The sequence below is a fragment of the Oncorhynchus mykiss genome, chromosome 20 (assembly GCF_057628025.1).
Source record: "Oncorhynchus mykiss isolate SJ-2025 chromosome 20, ASM5762802v1, whole genome shotgun sequence".
In the NCBI taxonomy this organism is placed as follows: Eukaryota; Metazoa; Chordata; class Actinopteri; order Salmoniformes; family Salmonidae; genus Oncorhynchus; species Oncorhynchus mykiss.
The window spans coordinates 21,117,083-21,137,339 of NC_143041.1; the positions used below are offsets into that span (position 1 = coordinate 21,117,083).

The 20,257-nt window shown below is 40.0% G+C and overlaps 1 protein-coding gene across 40 annotated transcripts in view; it reads left to right on the forward strand.

Moving 5' to 3' along the window:
* Positions 1 to 12,817: 12,817 nt before the first annotated feature.
* LOC110499059 (transcription factor 7-like 2) overlaps positions 12,818 to 20,257 on the forward strand; it is a 98,846-nt gene continuing 91,406 nt past the window's right edge. For 28 of the 40 annotated variants that reach the window (XM_090212547.1, XM_021575894.3, XM_021575895.3 and 25 more), the window contains exons 1-3: positions 12,818 to 13,512; positions 13,660 to 13,726; positions 13,868 to 13,992. In XM_090212547.1, the coding sequence (XP_090068673.1) occupies positions 13,324 to 13,512; positions 13,660 to 13,726; positions 13,868 to 13,992 (381 nt within the window). In that variant the 5' untranslated portion in view covers positions 12,818 to 13,323. The remainder of the gene's footprint in view (positions 13,513 to 13,659; positions 13,727 to 13,867; positions 13,993 to 20,257) is intronic. The other 12 variants (XM_090212535.1, XM_090212551.1, XM_090212536.1 and 9 more) reach the window with 2 other exon arrangements.

Genomic DNA, 20,257 nt, shown 5'->3' on the forward strand with positions numbered 1-20,257 from the left:
AGTATTTGGAGCCAATGCTACAGTATCTGGACCCAATGCTACAGTATTTGGAGCCAATGCTACAGTATTTGGAGCCAATGCTACAGTATTTGGAGCCAATGCTACAGTATTTGGAGCCAATGCTACAGTATTTGGAGCCAATGCTACAGTATTTGGACCCAATGCTACAGTATTTGGACCCAATGCTACAGTATTTGGAGCCAATGCTACAGTATTTGGACCCAATGCTACAGTATTTGGACCCAATGCTACAGTATTTGGAGCCAATGCTACAGTATTTGGAGCCAATGCTACAGTATTTGGACCCAATGCTACAGTATTTGGACCCAATGCTACAGTATTTGGAGCCAATGCTACAGTATTTGGACCCAATGCTACAGTATTTGGACCCAATGCTACAGTATTTGGACCCAATGCTACAGTATTTGGAGCCAATGCTACAGTATTTGGACCCAATGCTACAGTATTTGGACCCAATGCTACAGTATTTGGACCCAATGCTACAGTATTTGCAGATATCGAACGGCATTGACAAGTCTTTTTCTGTTCCTTTTAAAGGATGTAAACATTTGTAAATGAATGCTCACATGTGTCGAGCGGTATCAGGTTTCCTCCTGTCCGTGGGGGTTTATCGAGTGTGTCTATGGTTGATCTGCTCTCTAAATCCTCCCATGCTCTCCCCCCGGCTGGAGCCAGCCCCTAGCTCCTCTGAGCTCCATGCTGTGCTCTCTCTCTCCATCTCCATCTCCCACTACCTCTTGCCATCCCTTTTAATACCTTTTCGTCTCTCCTCCTATTCCCTTTGTTGTCCTCTTTCCATTTAACCTATTCTCGCTCCATCTACCTATCCTTCTGCCTTTAGCCACCTGTCCATCTCTTCCTTTGACCTTACTCCTCAGTCCATCGCACTGACCTATACCTATTTGTTTATCTCTTAATGTTTCTACACCTCTTTTTTTTGTTTTCTCTCAGTCTCTCTATGTGTCCCTTTGTGTCAGCTGGTGAACTGTTGACAGGACCAAATGGAAAGAAAAGCTTCCTTTTCTCCACTCGGGCCTCTTAGATGACATTACTTCCTGTATTTCAACATTTTCACTTGCATTTTCCCCTTTTTGATGGGGGGACTAAATAGCATGCTAATGAGTCCTCTAAGGTGCCCTAGCCTCCGCTATGCTCTAACAAAGCACACTTTCTATGGTCCCTTTTATGTGGAGAGAGGTTGGGATGCCCAGCTGAAGATGTTAGAGCATAAAAGCTGCTCCGGTGTTTTAGAAGTGTTCCAATATACATGACTTGTGGCATCCTTGTTTGTTAACAATATCCTTGTTTTTATCTGTGAGTCAAATCCACCTGATGCTGTGCAGACTTGCTTTGCAAATCTTTGTTTCTAGTGAATCTTCTAAGTGAATAAAATCTTCAGTATACATGGCACAGCAATGGACATTGCCTGAATCTAAACTCCAAATACATGGCTCTACAATTGGCATTGGTGGTGCCTGTGGTTTGTATTCCTCCCATAGTTACCAGAAAGCTTCACTTTATGGGTTGAGTGACCCAGACAACATGAGTGGTGTGGGCCAGGCGTGACAGCGTTAAAAGAGGGACTGGACAGACTGTGATGATGTGGATTGTTGTTTGGAATAAACAAAGTAATGTGTCACAGCAACGCCTAATTCACACAAGCATGGGGACAGTACTGTGAAATATCATTCACCCATAAACAAATAACCCAGAATATTTTTTCTGACACCAGTGCCAGTGTGAGAGATCAGTCCAGAGTTGTCCTATTTTTTTAGCGTCCAGATTGCCATTGAAAGGGTAGCTGTGTGTGTGTGTGTGTGTGTGTGTGTGTGTGTGTGTGTGTGTGTACATGTGTGTACGTGTGTGTACGTGTGTACGCGTGTGTGTGTGTACGTGTACGTGCCACATAAGGTGCCCGTGCCATGGAGAGCAGATATAGAGCATCTGAAATACAAACGTGTGAATTACCACCCCGTCTCTCCATCTCTCTTTCTCTTCATCCCTCTCTTCCCATCTCCCTCTCACCCTCGCTATCTCGCCATTGTGCACTCTCTTTTTCTTTTACCCCTTTCTCTCGCCATCCACCCCCCCCCTCTCTATTTCATCTTATTAATAAAGCACATGGATTGTCACCGTTATTTACCAAATATAGTCTGACAAAGAAGAAGTGGGAATTTTTACTGATTGAAGATCAAAGTGACAAAGTCTCCTCCTCTTCTATTAGAACCCCTTAAGAACAGAGGAAAACATCCATTTCTCACACATCAATGGCGGCTTCATAATCAATTGAAAAAGACACTTGTATGGGGATGCAAATCTTATCTTTGTCTTTATTAAAGCTTTTAGAAGATACATGTCTGGATTTAATGTTATTAAATAAAAGAGGTCGGTTTTTTAATCTAAAGATGCAGAGGCGTTGGTAATGGTCTAAATCAAAGCCCAGGGACTCTCTTAATTACCAGAGGAGTTTGCCTATCCTTATTAATATTGATCAAATATACTGTGATCTGATCTCTGGGCTTATGATGCATTTGGGAGTTTGGTTAATGAACAGAAATAGAACATGGGACTAATTTCCCTGAAGTGGATAAAAAGCACAGACTCTGATGGAACAAGGGTCTCCATTTCATTATCATTAACTACACTGGCCAAAATATAACACTATCTGTGCTGTGGTTTATGAGGCCTGACTGTAGTTGGTGAGCACTGGGCAAAGCGTTAACCTGTGGCTTCAAAAGACAATGATTGTGTGGGGATTTTGTTCTGTCTTTTTGCCCTGTTTTGGTTCAGGTAACAAATTGCTATATGCTAAAGTCAATTGCGTCAAAGGAAATTCAAGGTTGTTGCCAATTGAAACCATTTTGATGGAGTGCACAACTCAACCCTCCCAAATTAGCTTTTGCCGAACCACCCAAATTAGCTTTTGTCCTCTATAGGCTTGAACACGATTCATCCACTGACACAATACAGGGAGAATATCACAAATCACTGAATGCACATTTGAACTGTAAATCGGTAGGGGCACGTTCAAACGTGTAAGTAGACAGTAAGCAAACCAGTTATCAAACATACAGCGAAACACATGAGAAACCTTACTGGCAATTTTAATCGGGATAAGCGATACAGATAAGTAGTGACCAAAAAATACTTTACGCCCTTGAATATATGCAATACACCTTACAACATCATGAACGTGTAGAATGAATTTATTTATTTAATTCACATAAAAATCCTTCAGCTATAGCTTTCAAAACAAAAGAGAGGCAGTTTCATCCACCCTTGTGAAAAGCATTGATTGGTGTGAGCTTGAAGCCATCATGAATATATTGGACACAAACTTGAGGCCAATTGATTTTCCTGCATTAATTTCTTAATTAGAGTCCTGGTATGGCAACCATGAGGGATGCTGAGTTTAAACACTTGGAAAAGAGGGCATTTGGAAGATGGGGGAGCAATTCAAAACAGTAAACCAGGATACCATACACAAACCTGGTTAAAATAGATATATACGGCCATTTTGATATGGATCATTTTGATATACTTTCAGGAAAATAACATATTTTGACCTAGGGCAGAAGTAATCAATATTGCAAATCATCATGCCCTTAAACTAATTCCCATGATAACAGTTTACATCCCGCCAGAACTCTCTAAACTCTGCATACGTCACATAAACCATCATTTTGAAGAGTTTTGTTCTTTTGTTTAGCTGTATTGTATTTGTGCTTATTTTTAGCTCCCTGACTGTATGCACTGTGAGTCAGGATAGGATAGGATCTGGATAGGAGAGCCTGTATAATGACTAAAGAGTACATTTACTGTAAATTTAAAGCCGTGTATTTTGTATTTCACGATTTGGATGTAAAAAGTACATCACCTCACCCATTGCGAGTGATTCTAATGGTAATGATCCAATGGTCCCAGGTGGTGAGGGCTACCTCATTTCACCTATCAGATCCCTATGCCAAACTGTCACTGTGTAGATAAAGACTAGCTAATGTGTCTGCTGCATTCATCTTGTGGTTTGCAAGGCATCAACCATAACCCTGCGCCCTTAACCTCGAAACCATTCTCTGCCTCCGCCAGTGTATAGGCTCTGATCTTGCATTCATCTGTATCTCTTCACCCACCTGCTGTTTATGAAAAGACACACTGAACAAACACAAACCGGTGATAGTCACAAGTAATTGATGAGAAAATGATTTCATTTGCATTGTGAAGCATCTTATTTGACCCAAAGTCGCTATGCCATTGTGGCGGTATTGAATGCCTAGTGAATGTACAGCATAATGCACAATCGTGCCCTCTGCCAAAGCAATTACCGATATTTAAAAAACAGAGAGAGAGAGAAAAACATGTTTTTTGATGGCTGCAGCCATCACTTTGTAAAACAAAAATATTGTGTTATGGCGATAGAAAGTTTTAGGTTAATTAAAAAGCCTTTATTATCTTGGCATTTCTATAGCAGTAATTGAAATGTAGAGCAACAATCATAATGCCATGGCCTCAGTGCTGAATCCTGTCGCTGGTGTTTTAATTGTTGCCTCTACATTTGAATTCGTTATTTAAAAAAAGGCCAAGAGAATACAGGCTTATTACTTAACCTTTTTCAAGTTCATTCTATACGGTGTCTTGAACATTCTAGGGAACATTCCTGAGTCTATTAAAACATTTTGTGCTTCAAAGTAGTATGGAAGCACATTGCCGACACAAATTATTTTTTTTTTACATGTTAATACTATCTAAAAATGTTGAGAATCATAAGTCAACATTTTGAGATACCATTGAAAAATGTTGAGATACTAAATCGACCCACAAAAGACCAGTCTCAACATCAACAGTGAAGAGGCTACTCCGGGTTGCTGGCCTTCTAGGCAGAGTTCCTCTGTCCAGTGTCTGTGTTCTTTTGCCCATCTTAATCTTTTCTTTTCATTGGCCAGTCTGAGATATGGCTTTTACTTTGCAACTCTGCCTAGAATGCCACTGTTGACTTTGAGACTGGTGTTTTGCAGGGACTATTTAATGAAGCTGCCAGTTGACAACTTGTTTCTCAAACTAGACACTCTAATGTACTTGTCGTCTTGCTCAGTTGTGCACCGGGGCCTCCCACTCCTCTTTCTATTCTGGTTAGAGACAGTTTGTGCTGTTCTGTGAAGGGAGTAGTACACAGCGTTGTACGAGATCTTCAGTTTCTTGGCAATTTCTCACATGGAATAGCCTTCATTTCTCAGAACAAGAATAGACTGACGAGTTTCAGAAGAAAGTTCTTTGTTTCTGGCCATTTTGAGCCTGTAATCGAACCCACAAATTCTGATGCTCCAGATACTCAACTAGTCTTAAGAAGGCCAGTTGTATTGCTTCTTTAATCAGGACAACAGTTTTAGCTGTGCTAGCATAATTTCAAAAGAGTTTTCTAATGATCAATTAGCCTTTTAAAATGATAAACTTGGATTAGCTAACACAACGTGCCATTGGAACACAGGAGTGATGGTTGCTGATAATGGGCCTCTGGACGCCTATGCAGATATTCCATAAAGAATCTGCCGTTTCCAGCTACAATAGTCAGTTACAACATTAACAATGTCTACACTGTATTTTTGATCAATTTGATGTCATTTTATTGGACCAAAAATGTGCTTTTCTTTCAAAAACAATGACATTTCTAAGTGACCCCAAACTTTTAAACAGTAAAGTAAGTTTTTAAAAAAAATGATACTAACTGGAAATTTTTAGGTACTAACTCCACATGTTTTCAGAGTAGAACATTAATGTAAGATATGTTTCTTAATTTGTAGCATTATGTGGCGATTTATTTTCATATATCCACGTTGCAGTGCTTCATAAAGCAAACTCAGCCTTGTTAGGTGGATTGTCAAATTGGAGTTGTTGTCTAGTTTTTTAAAACCATATGACCTGATTAGAAAGAATCTGGTCCCATCATAGCCCATAAAACTGTTTTACAGCTTATAACTAGTGTCTGGAATTTGCCTGGTTAGGTAGCCTACCAGATCAGGGAAAACTCTGGGCCCCAGGAAAACACTCCTGTGGTGTCACCTCTGAAATCACCACATCGTTTTACAAATGAAGAAACATATCCTCTACGTATTGTCTACTATCCAAACATTTCGAGTTATTATGTCGACATTTTGACTTTCATATCTCAGATTTTTTACTTATTTAAAAATGTAAGCGTATTAAAAAATGTAAGCGTATCTCTAAATTTGTACTTACTGTACGTATCACCAAATGTTGACTTAGTATCTCAAAGTTTTGAGATAGCAACATGACATTTTTTGATAGTATCCCCCCCAGAAAATTTGGGATGGCGGAAATGGGTTTCCATAGTAATGGGCTTCTGTTTCTTTTAAACCTGTATTTCCAGCATTATCCACTAGGTTTGCTCCAGGTAGAAAATCCTAGGAAATGTTCTTTAATTTACACAAGCTGTCTCCAATTAATCACTCAATGTCTGGTTGAGTGTTTGGTGGGGGGGATCGCCTAAGCCAGGGGTGGCATAGCTCTACGACTCTTAATTGCACAAAGCCTATTATTAGGCAGGGAATACCATTTGTAAATCAGTGATTCTACATCTCATTTTTCTGAAGCTGATCCTTCCCAACAGACTTGGACATTGTAGCTAAAAATGTGTCAATTTCGGGCAGTTTAAGTGGAGAGTCAATGAAACCACCAAGGAAGTATATTGTAGTGAACTCGGGGAGTATCCCCGACCAGGACTCAAAAAATCAAATTTGTCACATGGCTTGTAAACAACAGGTGTAGACTAACAGTGAAATGCTTGCTTACGGGCCCTTTCCAACAATGCAGAGGGAAAAAATACAAATAATAGACAAATAATAACTCAAGGAGTAAATACACAATGAGTAAAAATAACTTGGCTATATACACGGGGTACCAGTACTGAGTCGATGTGCAGCGGTACAAGATAACTGAGGTATATACACTATACATACAAAATTATGTGGACACCACTTCAGATTAGTTGATTCTGCTATTTTAGCTGATGTGTATAAAATCAAGCACACAGGCATACAATTTCCATAGACAAATATTGGCAGTAAAATGGCCTTACTGAAGAGCTCAGTACCTTTCAATGTGGCACCGTCATAGGATCCCACCTTTCCAACAAGTTTGTCAAATTTCTGCCCTGCTAGAGCTGCCCCAGTCACCTGTAATTGCTGTTATCCAAATGACGAATCTGGGTTTGGCGGATGCCAGGAGAACGCTACCTGCCTGAATGCATAGTACCAATTGTAAAGTTTGATGGAGGAGACATAATGGTCTAGGGCTGTTTTTCATGGTTCGGGCTAGACCCCTTAGTTCCAGTGAAGGGAAATCTTAATTCTACAGCATACAATGACATTCTAGACGATTCTGTGATTCCAACTTTGTGGTAACAGTATGGGGAAGGCCCTTTCCTGTTTCAGCATGACAATGCCCCTGTGCACAAAGCAAGGTCCAAACAGAAATGGTTTGTCAAGACTGGTGTGGAAGAACATGACTGGCCTGCACAGAGCCCTGACCTCACCCCCATTGAACGCCTTGGGATGAATTGGAATGTCGACTGCGAGCCAGGCCTAATCGCCCAACATCAGTGCCCAACCTCACTAATGCTCTTGTGGCTGAATGGAAGCATGTCCTGCAGCAATGTTTCTAGAGGAAAGCCTTCCCAGCCTTCTCCATATTAATGATTTTGGAATGAGATGTTCCAGATACTTTCAGTCATGTAGTGTATGTACATACAGGTGAGGATAAAGTGACTAGGCAACAGGAGAGATAATAAACAGTAGCAGCATATACGATGAGTTAAAAGAGTTAGCGTGAAAAGGGTCAACACTCACGCAACACAATTGATTGATTGGAGACAGGTTGTGTAAATCACAAAACATTTTCTACGATTTCCTACCTGCAACAAACCTAGTGGAAAATGCTGGAAATACCGGTCAAAATAAAAACAACAAAATAAAATGTAATAAATAACTGTCCCTATCCATAATATGGCGTTTGTTTTTTCTTGGTACATGCAATGTCCTATTCAAAGAGTGGCTGTACGCAATCAACTGGGGAGCTATACAGCCTCTACCCATGTGAGAGCACCATTACTGTTCATCATATGTTTCTATATACAAATGTGATTGGAAAACAATTCCACAAAGTGCGAGAGAGAGACAGAGAGAACGGGATAGAGCGAAAGAGGGAGAACGCAAACACGTGATGTGGACAATGAATAAATATCTTCAATTAAGCCCCTCTGTATGGAAATCTCATTATCTGACCCCCCTCCACCATCACCACATACGTACACACTTGTCATCAACAAACAGGGAAAATTGCTCTCAGTATGGTTGTAATTATGGGCTATTCTTCTGATTGTCATTGAAACATTGTTCCTGGTTTTCTCCTCCTGGTCAAAGACCTGCTGTTGCTTCCTAAGGAAGCTCCTGAGATAAGGTCCTCATCTCAGAAAACCATAGCGGTAGTGTGGTCCAAAACACAAGCCCATTATTACAAGAGGGATTTCCTTTTTTGTCCGAAACACAAAGTGGGGGTCAGGATAACTGTTATTTTGCACATGGCTCTTTTGCGTCTCTTTGGACGTGGTTGTTTGTGAGATTTGTGAAAAGATTAGAAGAGACAAAAAGGCTGCTTCTCCATCAGTTTTCTTTGTGGTAATGTCTAGTCCCACACCTGACCTGCTGTCAGTAGAAGCCTAATGCTACAAGCCGTGTCAGCATCTTTATAAACGATTGCACATATTTGTTATAAGACCAGACAAAACCAACAAACTTAATAATAAACTTGAGTCACTCTCCCGCAAAGACGATACTCTCATATTCTGACTGCTGACAATAAGACCACCAGAATGTGGTGGTGTGAATCGTCAAATTTTGCACTAACCCATATATAATCCTATGATGTAGGCCTCCATAGGTTTTCACTTCTCATTCAGTACCATAAAAATACAATAACACCCAACACAAACATTCTGTGTTGTTGACCTACTATTGACCATTACCTAACGTTTACAAGCCAGAGCTTGGCTCGCCGTCCAACGAGACGATTTCTCTGACGGACAGGAGTACGCTGCTGTGCCTTGGCTGACATATCGGAGGTGACCACAGGGCTTGAGGACAGCAAACACATGCCCTGACTGTGTACTGTAGCTCCAGGCCCTGCAGTCCTGTCTCAGGTGGGTTCTATGTTTAGAGAGCTCCAGGTCTGCGTCATCCACTGATTAATGACTATCACATTCATTTTTGAAAAGCCTGCTGTTTGTTTTGGATGAAGGAGGCAGTTCACTTAGTTCCTCTAATACGGTTCCCACGACGCACTGTTTTGTAACGGTGGACGGGTTGGAGACAGGCAGGTGTTGCCAGCAGCCAATACCTACCGACGTAGAAGTAGAACTAGAAGTAGAACTAATAAACCAGAATGTTGCCATTTATCGTGTTAGTCTGACCTGTTACTTGCACAAGACATCTCTTCTTCATATTGTGATTTTTACTTAGAAACATTCTTATGCCAATATAATGTTCTCCTTTGTACAGAGTGCATATATAGGTTGAGGAATTAATATATAGTGTTCAATAATCTAATGAAACTACAAATGCTTGGTTAAACAGATTGTTAAAGAAATTGTGGCATGGCGATAGTATTGATTGCATAAGACATATGTGGTCATTTATGCTACTTACTCTCCCACGTTATACTTATGTTATCTTTTCTGTAGGCCTAATACGTTCTGTATTTTTTCAGCTCTGTGAGTTGTATTGTATGTTTGTACTGTACACTGGCAGGAAACATTAAATAACCACATTCACCGAACCAGCTTTTGGAACAAGTTATTTCTGTGGTCAGATTTGCTACTTACAATAATGATGAATATACATCATAAAAGGATCTTTGCATAATCAAATACATTTTTAAATCAATTTCCCCATTATTGTCCTTTACACAATGTGGAGAGCCATTAGAAACACATAATTGTGGTTAACCATGTCATTATTCATATGATATAATTCATCTGAACTGTACTGGAAAAAACGCTGAAATGGTTAGCAGCGCCTCCCCATACAATGGGGGGAATTTGCAATTGACTAAATGCAAAAAAAAAAGGTTAAATGCCAAGTTCCACTTGTTAAAGACAGACATCTTTATATTGCTTTATTCATCTGGCTCAGAGGGGATATGGCATGAATCAAGCTGTAGTTACTATTAAACAGGGCTTTAAAATGCACATATTGTTACTATGAAAACAAGAGGTAGACAGACCCTATAATATGCTAATTGAGACCAGAGCCATTTCAGCCTGCATGGTTGAGAATATGGAGGCATTGTGGGTAATTAACCGTTTGCACAAAGAGTTTAGCATGTGTGCAGAACTATCTTGCGCGAGGTTGGCTGTAAGGACCACTAGGACTATTTTCACTGTAATATCTAGGAAAGAAGAGTGGGTGATCTAATACAGTAGCGTGTATTGCTGTATGAAGTGGTGAAAATGTAAGATAATTTATAAATCCTATAGATTTAATAACACTCCTCCATAGAAAGAATTATGGTAACACTCCACACACCCCAATAAACTCTCAGGCACCTGCTGAGGCAATCCAGGAAGGGGCGAGCTTGGAACTCCGCTGCTTTGGTCTGGTCTGTGTGGGCTCCAGGTTTGTAGAGCTGGGAGGGGTGGGGTGCCTCTTCTCTGCAGCTACACAGACATACAGGATTACCTAAGAAAAGCATCCTTATAATCCCTCCAGCCCCTCCAATGCATCCGTCCTTCCTTCCTTTGCTACAGGAACTCAATATTTTGATAATATTGTGTAGGTTTCCACCATATTGCTTTCAGCTGATCCAGTCATGCCAGATCAGTGATCATATTGCAGAAGGATGTGCTTTTAAAGAAGCCTGTTCTAAGTGAGTCAATATAGGCTACAGGTTCATTATATAGCTCTTATCTTTGTCATGCAGTAGGTCTATGTGAAATAAATGTTTGTCAACACAGTATTTTGACAACTGAGTGGAAGACAGACTCAAAACAAGCATATTATGCCATTTAAAAAAAAAAACATTGTGTTACTATAGCTGTATATTTTGTTTTTCTGGAAAAAACATTTTATGATTTATTAAACATCACTTTTATGATTATTAAATAAAACATAGCTTTCCCAGGCCTTTGGAGCCCCAGTGAACTACTCTCTCTCTCTCTCTCTCTCTCTCTCTCACACACACACACACACACACACACACACACACACACACACACACACACACACACACACACACACACACACACACACACAAACAGTGGTCTTTCTGGAGCAGCCAAGTGAGAGGTGAGGGTCAGCTATAGCCTATTCATTAAACTGCTTATATTTTCACAATGCTTTTTTCATAGGCTACCACCGACACCTTGTTTGGGGGGGGGGGGGGGGGGTCATCAAAATAGGAACCCTAGGCTTAAGTAGAGATATACAATTGAATAATTCAATTTGAGAATTAAGGTAAGCCTAAATAAAGAAAATAGTGCAAAAGATCAAATCCGAAGCGGTCGTTTTGTTTCTCCTCTTAATTTATTCAAACGCTTGATCGCATTAATGAGATTCATCTGCCGTTTGATGTCCGCGTGACCCTGATTGGAACTTGTGGCGCGAAACCCAAAGAGGTTGATAGAATATATGACATGTTTTGAGTTCCAGAGGTTGCTGTTTTTGAACAACATTTGGGAGATGAAGGTGTGAAAACAAGCTGCGATAAACATGGAGGACTGCAGTCACATATTCCGGTAGGCTATTATATACTCAATAGAATTTAAGTCCAAAGAAGACTACAATAGGCAATTCCTACACTACACCGTAGTAAACTACTGTCAACTGACTGTGACCTGGTGTGGGCCTAGAGCTTCATTTTTTTTTACACAAACAGTAGATTTTTAGCGTGGCATTCATTAAATTGTTGTACTAAAAATGTCTAGCCAAACTTATAATTAAAACCACTGGATGACCATTATAAATAAACCTGCTCCATAATGTAATGAAACATTTCTTTCGAGTGCCGTTAAGAATTTGCACCAATGACACAAATGAGCTGTACAGTTTTTTTGGTGGCATTTTTTTTTTTTTTTTTTACTGTGCTTTAGAAATCTGTCAGATGGAGAAAAGAACCTAGCACACATTTACCAAGCCCCTGTCTGTTCTTTTATAATGAATAGGCTACAGGTTAGTCCTAAATCTCCGGCCTCATTAGACCCTCCCTGCCTGTAGTCTTCCCAACGGTGTGCAGACTGTTAGAGCACGTCTGTACCTTCATCGTCGCGTCCTTTATATTTCACACTCCATGCAAATATAGGCCTGTCTTAATTAAGTAGAACAACATGTTTTAATGAAAATGCATAGGCTATGGATGCAACCTAATTGAGGATATCGTCTAGAATAGAAGATTATGCAATATGATATGAGAAATGTACAACAAAATGTCCAATATAATTGACATATATTATAGCTTGCTTTAAAAGGGTTAAAGAAAAAAGAAGGAAAGGCTTCAAGCTGTCATAGTGATCAAAATGGTATTCATACTGCTTCATAGCCTACCCGAAGCAAATGTTGATCGGATATAGGCTTATTCAAGTTCATTCTGGAAAGCATGCGCGGTAAACTTTTGGCCCCTATGTCGTGACTTTTCAAAATTGCTACATTGAAACTGTAGAAAATAAGGAAGTGCTCTCTACTCATTTTCAGCGGGAGACCGCCCATATATTGAATCCGTATTTACAAGTAACTCCAGTCTTTCGCTTATTTTGCTATAACAGCACAAAAGCAAACAGGGGCGCTTCACTGTCCCGCGCTCCTCACCAAAACTGCCTTTTCCTCACCCGCTTTTCGAACTGCACACTCGTCCGTCGTCTTCCTCCAGCCTTTTTCTCTCTCCCTATTTATGAAAACGTCACTTCAAGTCCCTCCCTTTTTTGAATCTCATTAGTTTCTTGTGTGTTTCTCCCTGTCAATAATCCTGAATCCAGACTCTCTCTATTTCCATCCCTCTCTATCTGTCAATCAGCGCCGCCTTTGAACTGAAAACCACTCCGACCAACTTCAACTCACTCAATCCGAGCGGCTCAGCTCCATCTCCGGCTTCTTTTTCTGCCAAGGTTCCCCTCTTTTTAGTTTGTATAAACCGCCAGTGCTTGGAAAACGCCAATACAGACTCTAAACTTTAACTCGGATTCTAGATCACCAAGATCAAGGGTTTAAAACTTTGTGTTTTTGCCCCCCAAAATTGCTCGGGAAAATGCCGCAGCTCAACGGCGGTGGAGGGGACGATTTGGGTGCGAACGATGAAATGATTTCCTTCAAAGACGAAGGGGAGCAGGATGAAAAAATTTCGGAGAACTTATCGGCAGAAAGGGATTTAGCAGATGTCAAATCTTCTCTTGTAAATGAATCAGAAACAAATCAAAACAGCTCGTCAGATTCGGAGGTAAGTGAAATAATCGGAATCGATTGGGCATTCGTAGTTTACAAACATTTACTTATTGTGCGCGAAATGTGCAACCACGGTATATAAAAGTAATGATTTCCCTATGTTTTTCTTTAATGCAACCCCTGTGTTTCGTTGTTTTTCAAGGCGGAAAGACGGCCTCCGCCTAGGTCTGAAACTTTCAGAGACAAAACAAGAGAAAGTTTAGAGGAGGGTGAGTTTCTGCTTGTCTGTCTCTTAAATTTGTACACAATGGCATATGAGCGTACCGAGTGGGTTTCTTCTAAAATCTCAGATGTATAAAAGTTGTCAAGGCACTTATAAAAGTTTTTCTTCTTTCCCCCCGCCATGTTAGCTGCGAAAAGGCAAGATGGAGGGCTGTTCAAGAGCCCACCGTACCCGGGCTATCCATTTATAATGATCCCCGATCTTACAAGCCCGTACCTTCCGAATGGATCACTTTCTCCAACAGCTCGCACAGTAAGTTCATTTATTTACACCGATGTGCGTACATTAATGGACACACACGACCCACGTAGCCTTGAACAAACGCGCATTGACACCCAGCTAGGTGTGTTTAGCTGTTAAATGTAGACAGAAGTTTCGCAACTTTTCATGAACTGTACAATGGCATGCATGTCGCTTGCAACAGTTTCTCTGTAGCATTCTAGGAATAGGGATAATCAATTCATTTCCATCACCTCAAATAAAACAAATGGTATGCAAGGTCATGCGCACATGATGAATATTATATTTTTTTGTACACCTGTGATCAAATTATAGTACAAAATATGAACATTAATCTCAATAATAACATAGCAGTTTATAGTGGACAATTGAAAATTATGATTATTATGCTGCCTCTTCTTGATTTTATTATTATTATTGTTATTATTATTAGCATTGTTATTGTTATTATTATTATTACTGTATTATTATGTGAGTGTTTGTTAGGCTATCTCTGGCTTTGATTTCATACCGCCCCCTAATATAATGTTGTACTGAGCCTTCGCTACGTTCGCTACAACCTAATTGAAAACGTTTTTTTCTTTAACGCTTAACACATGACCCATTTAAACTTTTTTTTAAATCCTAGGGCAGTATAACAACACCTAACACAAGTTTCTATAAATATATCAACATAAAGGAAACTCAGAAAAGCATTGAGAAAGGACCTTATAAAAACAAAGCCAATGTGTTAATTAGTTTATTTATGTAATTTGCATTTGTCAAACTGCATTGACATTAGCTGAAAGAGCCCTGTCATTGACAGTTACTTTGAATATGCAGACATTAATATTTTTACCTCAAACATTTTAAATAAATTTGAAATAATTTATTTATAGGCTGGAAATTGTTTGGTTTTTACATGTTGTAGCCCATGTATACCACGCTAGCCTGTAATGGGTAAACCATCGCTCTTAAAAGCATGTGCCATGTAAAATGTTATTTATAAATAAATTCATGTTATTTATTAGAGGCAATCAGCTCAGCTATAATTATGTATACTTACTCATTTACTCGCCACCTCCTAGTCCCACTGGGCAATAGCAATGCTTAGGCCGGATCATTTTCTAAACCTTAAAAAAAATTTAAAAAAAAAAAAAAAATTATGGTTGCAATTACAAGTCATTGCTTTAGGACCTGTCATCTCATCTTACAAGGTTAAGGCAAAGACCAGGCATTAGGAAATATGATCTTACCCCCACATATACCTCTGGGTAATGAAACTGATATTTGTTTCCTCAATTTAGTGCACCACACACACCTTGAAAATGAACACACATGTGATAGACAATGTAATGCACCCTTTTCTGTCTGACACATGTAAGTATTTTAAGCATGTCTTATAACATGTCTACAAAATAATTGCACATATATGACACTTTATTTACATCTTACCGAATTATCTTGCTATTTGTATATTTTATGATTTGGTGTTTTTATTAAATGTGTGTCTTGTGCATATTTGTGACCGTTTGACATTCTTTACCATTATTACGCAGTAGTGTGTCCCTCATGTTCACAATACTGGTGCATTTGCAGGACTAGTCATCCTTTATTCCCATCAGTGCACACACCCACACTGGGTTTTAGCTGGCTATTTGTTTCAATGGGTTATTTTCTTTTTGCACATGTTCACTATAGTGCCAGGTCCAGTGCTTGCGCACATAACTTCCACATTAGAATATGCTTATATACCCAACTGATATGAGCAAAGTCATGGAATGCCCTTGCAGTGTAAGAAGATGCTGCTGTACATGTCTCAAATCTGATATCAGGTCTGTGTACAGTCTACCTCCTTGTGCCCATTAGTTCAGTGGTTGTCAGAGGTAATTCAAACTTGGAAGGTTTTCATAGTAGCCTATTTGATCAGTTTTGTTACACACTGTCATTCCGTCATTCTGTCTACTCCATACTCCACCACCTCCCTGTATGCAAGATAAGATCATCTGCAAAAATAACATTTTAGAAAAACCCAGTGATCCGTGTTTAATTGGTTTACAATGCAAGGAGACGTTGCAAACGTGATCAAATGCACTATAAATGTTCAGTACAGCTTTATTCAAGATCACATCATACCTTTTTGGCTTATGATGGTTTACCTAGTGCACTAACCCAACCCTCCTCTCAGGTCGGTTACATTTAGCACCGTGTGTGTCCACCCATTAGTGCTTTTTTTTGTGTGGCTGTTGTATTCATAAATGTATAGCATCAATAATTCACCTGGGCATTGATTATCTGTCTTCCTCCCTAACTAGTAAGGAAGGCTACAGAATATAACTGGTACTGTGTCTGTGATTAGAAATGGCTAGCTCACTCCATTGTTGCGTGGTTCTTTGATATAGCAGGCTTTGTCGGTTGCTTTTTCTCCTCAATCCAATTTTCTCATTTGATCAATTTTGGGTCTCATTGGTACAGATGGTTCAGTACTATTGGAATTCATGATTTGGCATGTGTGCAATATTTGTTTGTTGTTTCCATACTTTTAGACATATGTGATATGTCCAATTTGATATGATTGTGATGTTAGTGATGTTACAGCCTTGCCACTTGATTTCTCTTTTTTTTGTCAACTGGCCATGATCTTGACATTTTGGGCATGCCTTTCCATGCTTCCTGTGATTCTGTTACTGCATGTCTTTTTTTTGTGTGAGTCTGTGTGTGTGAGTGTGTGTGTGTGTGTTTGAATGTGTGGAGGTTACTATAATCTGTCTGACCTCAGACAGCTATAACGAGCGTGAGTTTGTTTTTTCCAACCACCTAAATCTAAAAAGCTGTACAATTTGGGATAATTTAGCAATTTGACATGACGTTATGCCCAGGGTGTTAGGCCTCCTGCCCTCTTCTTCCCCTCATCCTTCCATTCTTTCTTCTCCCTCCTTTCTCAACCTCACACAAAGGCCTGCTGGTTCAGTGGGAACAGGTTGAATTGGTGAAGTGGCCTGGCCAGCTAACTCTGGGTGCCATGCTGTTCCTTGCACCTCTCTCTCTCTGCGATTGTGTAGATGCTCATGCTAACATGGGGCTTTCTGAAAAGGCGACGGGTTAACTTCAGTGCTGCTGGCTAACATCACACCTCAACAGGTATGCAGAGAGGAAAGAGAGGGAGCGGGGGCTGGGAGGCCAGCACTCTGGCATAGGGCTGCAGGGCCGTAAATCCGCCGGGTTTATTTACTGCCTCAGACTTATGAATGTTAAGATATTTGACGCCACCCCTGGCCCCATAATTCCTGGGGCCTGGAGACTTTTGGCTGGGGTTTTTGGTTTTGGGTTTTGGGTTTCAACGTCTAATTATGAGTAGTTTTAAAAAGAACCAAAAAAGAGAGAGGGAGCGAGAACGCAACACCCAGCATCCCCTGGTCTATTTAGAGTGAAAAAAAGACACTCGAAACCCGTGGCGATTCCACAGGAAGCTTGGCAAGAGGCATTGTATGATTGAAACAATAGCCTTTTTCCTATTTTCTTTGTTTCACTTGTATTGTTGCAGCAGTATCTCTTCTATTGCGGTAGACCCACCTATTTAAAAATGAATGGCGCTTGCCTTCACAATTAATGACCTACACAATTTTGACATTTTTGGGAGGGAATGTTGGATTTGTGGCAAGATTAACATCAGATCAGCAGTGGTATTTGTACATTAGCCCAAATTTAATACATAGTGTAATCCTTTGTGTGTATGTAGATGTACAGGTATGGCCAAAATTGTATAATTGACACATACAGTATCTTTTTAAATATGTTAGCAGAATATGCATAACACTAGTATATCATATGGATTATGTGTGTTCTGGTACAGCTCTGAATGGCTTGTCCCTGCGAGGTGAGGAAAGATATCTTAATGCGGATTTAGGGGATAGACCCACACCTTATCAAATTGGCTTTCCATGTTAATAGGGCTTAATTGCAATCCGCAGGGGGTTCATGGCACTACGCGTCCACATTTAGTCTTTCCTCGCAAAATGCACTCCACATTTTTTTAGGCTGTGAAGGACACGCTCTCTTTCTCCCTCATGCCCTCTTTTTCCCTCTATCTTTTCTCTTCTTTCTCACCCCCCTTCCAATTCTTTTCTCATCCCATGCAAGGAAAATAAAAGGTCCTTATTTGTCTTGAGCTTGATAAACACCCATAAAAAGTGCAATCTGTTTTGGATTTGAGGGAGTAAAGTTGGGAAGTAAAGTTTGGCACCATTAAACTAAAATCGAGGCCTGCTAGACATTAGCGGCGCACTGCACATTCTCCAAGCTTAATTAGTCCAAACTGTAATTGTTCATGGTCTGCCAATAGGAGTAATGCTCAGGAAAAGTGGAGTTGCACTAAATCGGCCCACAGTTTTTAAAACAATAAATCACTTGCATATTTGTGTCGTGATTCAGATGGAGGCTCGACCTCTCCATTCTCGACATGTGGTAAATTGTAAAGTCAATGAATCACAGATGTAGAGAAAGAGAGAGGGGAAGGAGGGGGAGAGAGGGAGAGTACAGTAAGGTTTTGTTAGCGCCTAGTGAATGACTGGTAAAGATTTGCGATGTAAATATTTACTGATATTTTTTTCTTTCACTGGCAGGACTTAATTGTCTTATGTTGATGATGTTGGCAGGCTAAGCTGTGAACCCATACAAAAATGGCTCTCGGTCAGTTCGTTTGAAACGACACACAACAAAATCAGTCAGTCCAACATGTTTATGGGTGTGTTTTTAATGAGGTTTTTTAAATACTGTGATGGGAGTAGTTCCCTGGTGGTAGTGAACAGAGTTTGGATGTAGTTTATGCCCAACTGCACAATCAACCCTGGTTTTGTTTAATTTATTTATCAAACCTATGCAATTGAGCTTTGGGTAATAGAACTACTAATCTCATGTTCAATTTCAAATGTGTGTTGTGCTGAATGCACATTTTTTTAATAAAAATAGGCCTATAACTGAAATATCTAACTTTTCTTCCTCAATAGAACTGTGGCTGGGAAGGCACATTGCATAGACTACTGACAAATACACTTTCCCCCATACCGCAACAACTAACCCCCCCCAACCTTCCAATTCCCTATCACTGGGCCACACTGCTTTATGCTATTCTGTCTCAAAAAACAGCATTGGCTTAGCAGCTGTGCACTGGTGCCCCCCTCTTCTCCTTCCCCTCCACTCACCCCCTCTCTCATTTTCTCTCTCTCCCATGCATTTCCATAAAGCTCAACACAAAGATCTCACTGTACATCTGGAATGCAACTTTTGTCATCTGTTAAATATAGTCTTACTGCCGGCCCACAGGGCTTGGGGCTCCCTGAAACATGGAAATCAAATGATATCCTATTTGTGTGTTTGCATTTGCATCTATGTACCATATGTGTGCGGCATAGTATGTGCATGCAGTGTGCACTCACGTTTTATGTTCCATGTACTATGCTCCCTAGATCCGAAGTATGTAAGATGCATGGATGTTCCTTGAATTTCAAGGGGCAGTTCTTAGGATTATTTGCTCTATTGTCCTTATATCTGTCAAGTGTTCCAATACAAACGCACGTGTTGGGAGTGTTGGTTGCGTTAGCCCTGGACTGCTAGTCGAGATGTCAAGGTTTACCTTGCAGGCAATGACTCCTTAGATGATACTGATAGACAATGTCATCCTTTTATTCTATAATTCTACTGAAGCTCAAAGTTGTTTTCTCTTTCCATCAATTATGGGATCAATATAGTTTAGAGCAGGTGCTAGCAGGGGTTTGTATTCCTTTACAATAGAGCTGAGCTTTTGCACTGCATCCAGTAGAAAGATAAGATGTAGCTCTGTAGTATTGATTGCCTGTTTAAGGATAATTAGACCAATGACCTTTTATAGTGAAAAACTCTTTATGTAGTATTTTTTAAATGCATATGTAAGATATGTTACTGTATGTTTTTTAGGTAAATAATAATTGATACTTTTATTTGTTCAATTTAAGACTAGGTATATTTATTTTTCGTCTGAGTGTGCATATTTCTGTAAGCCCATTCATTCATTATGCCGTGAGTCTCCAGCAGCGAAAGGAGTTTAGCAGAGTGGGAGAGAATGTGGAGTTTAAGAAAAGCGGGAAATGCGTCCAGCGACGTGTGTGTGTGTGGTCTGAATAGGGTGCATAATTCTGTGAATGCCGGGGCAATGAGAACAGCGACAGTTCCTGGTTCGATCTCTAAACAATAGTGCCCCCAGGCCTCACATTTATCTTCCCCTCCAAAAAAACAGCAAGACTAAGAGAAGGGGGGGTTGGGA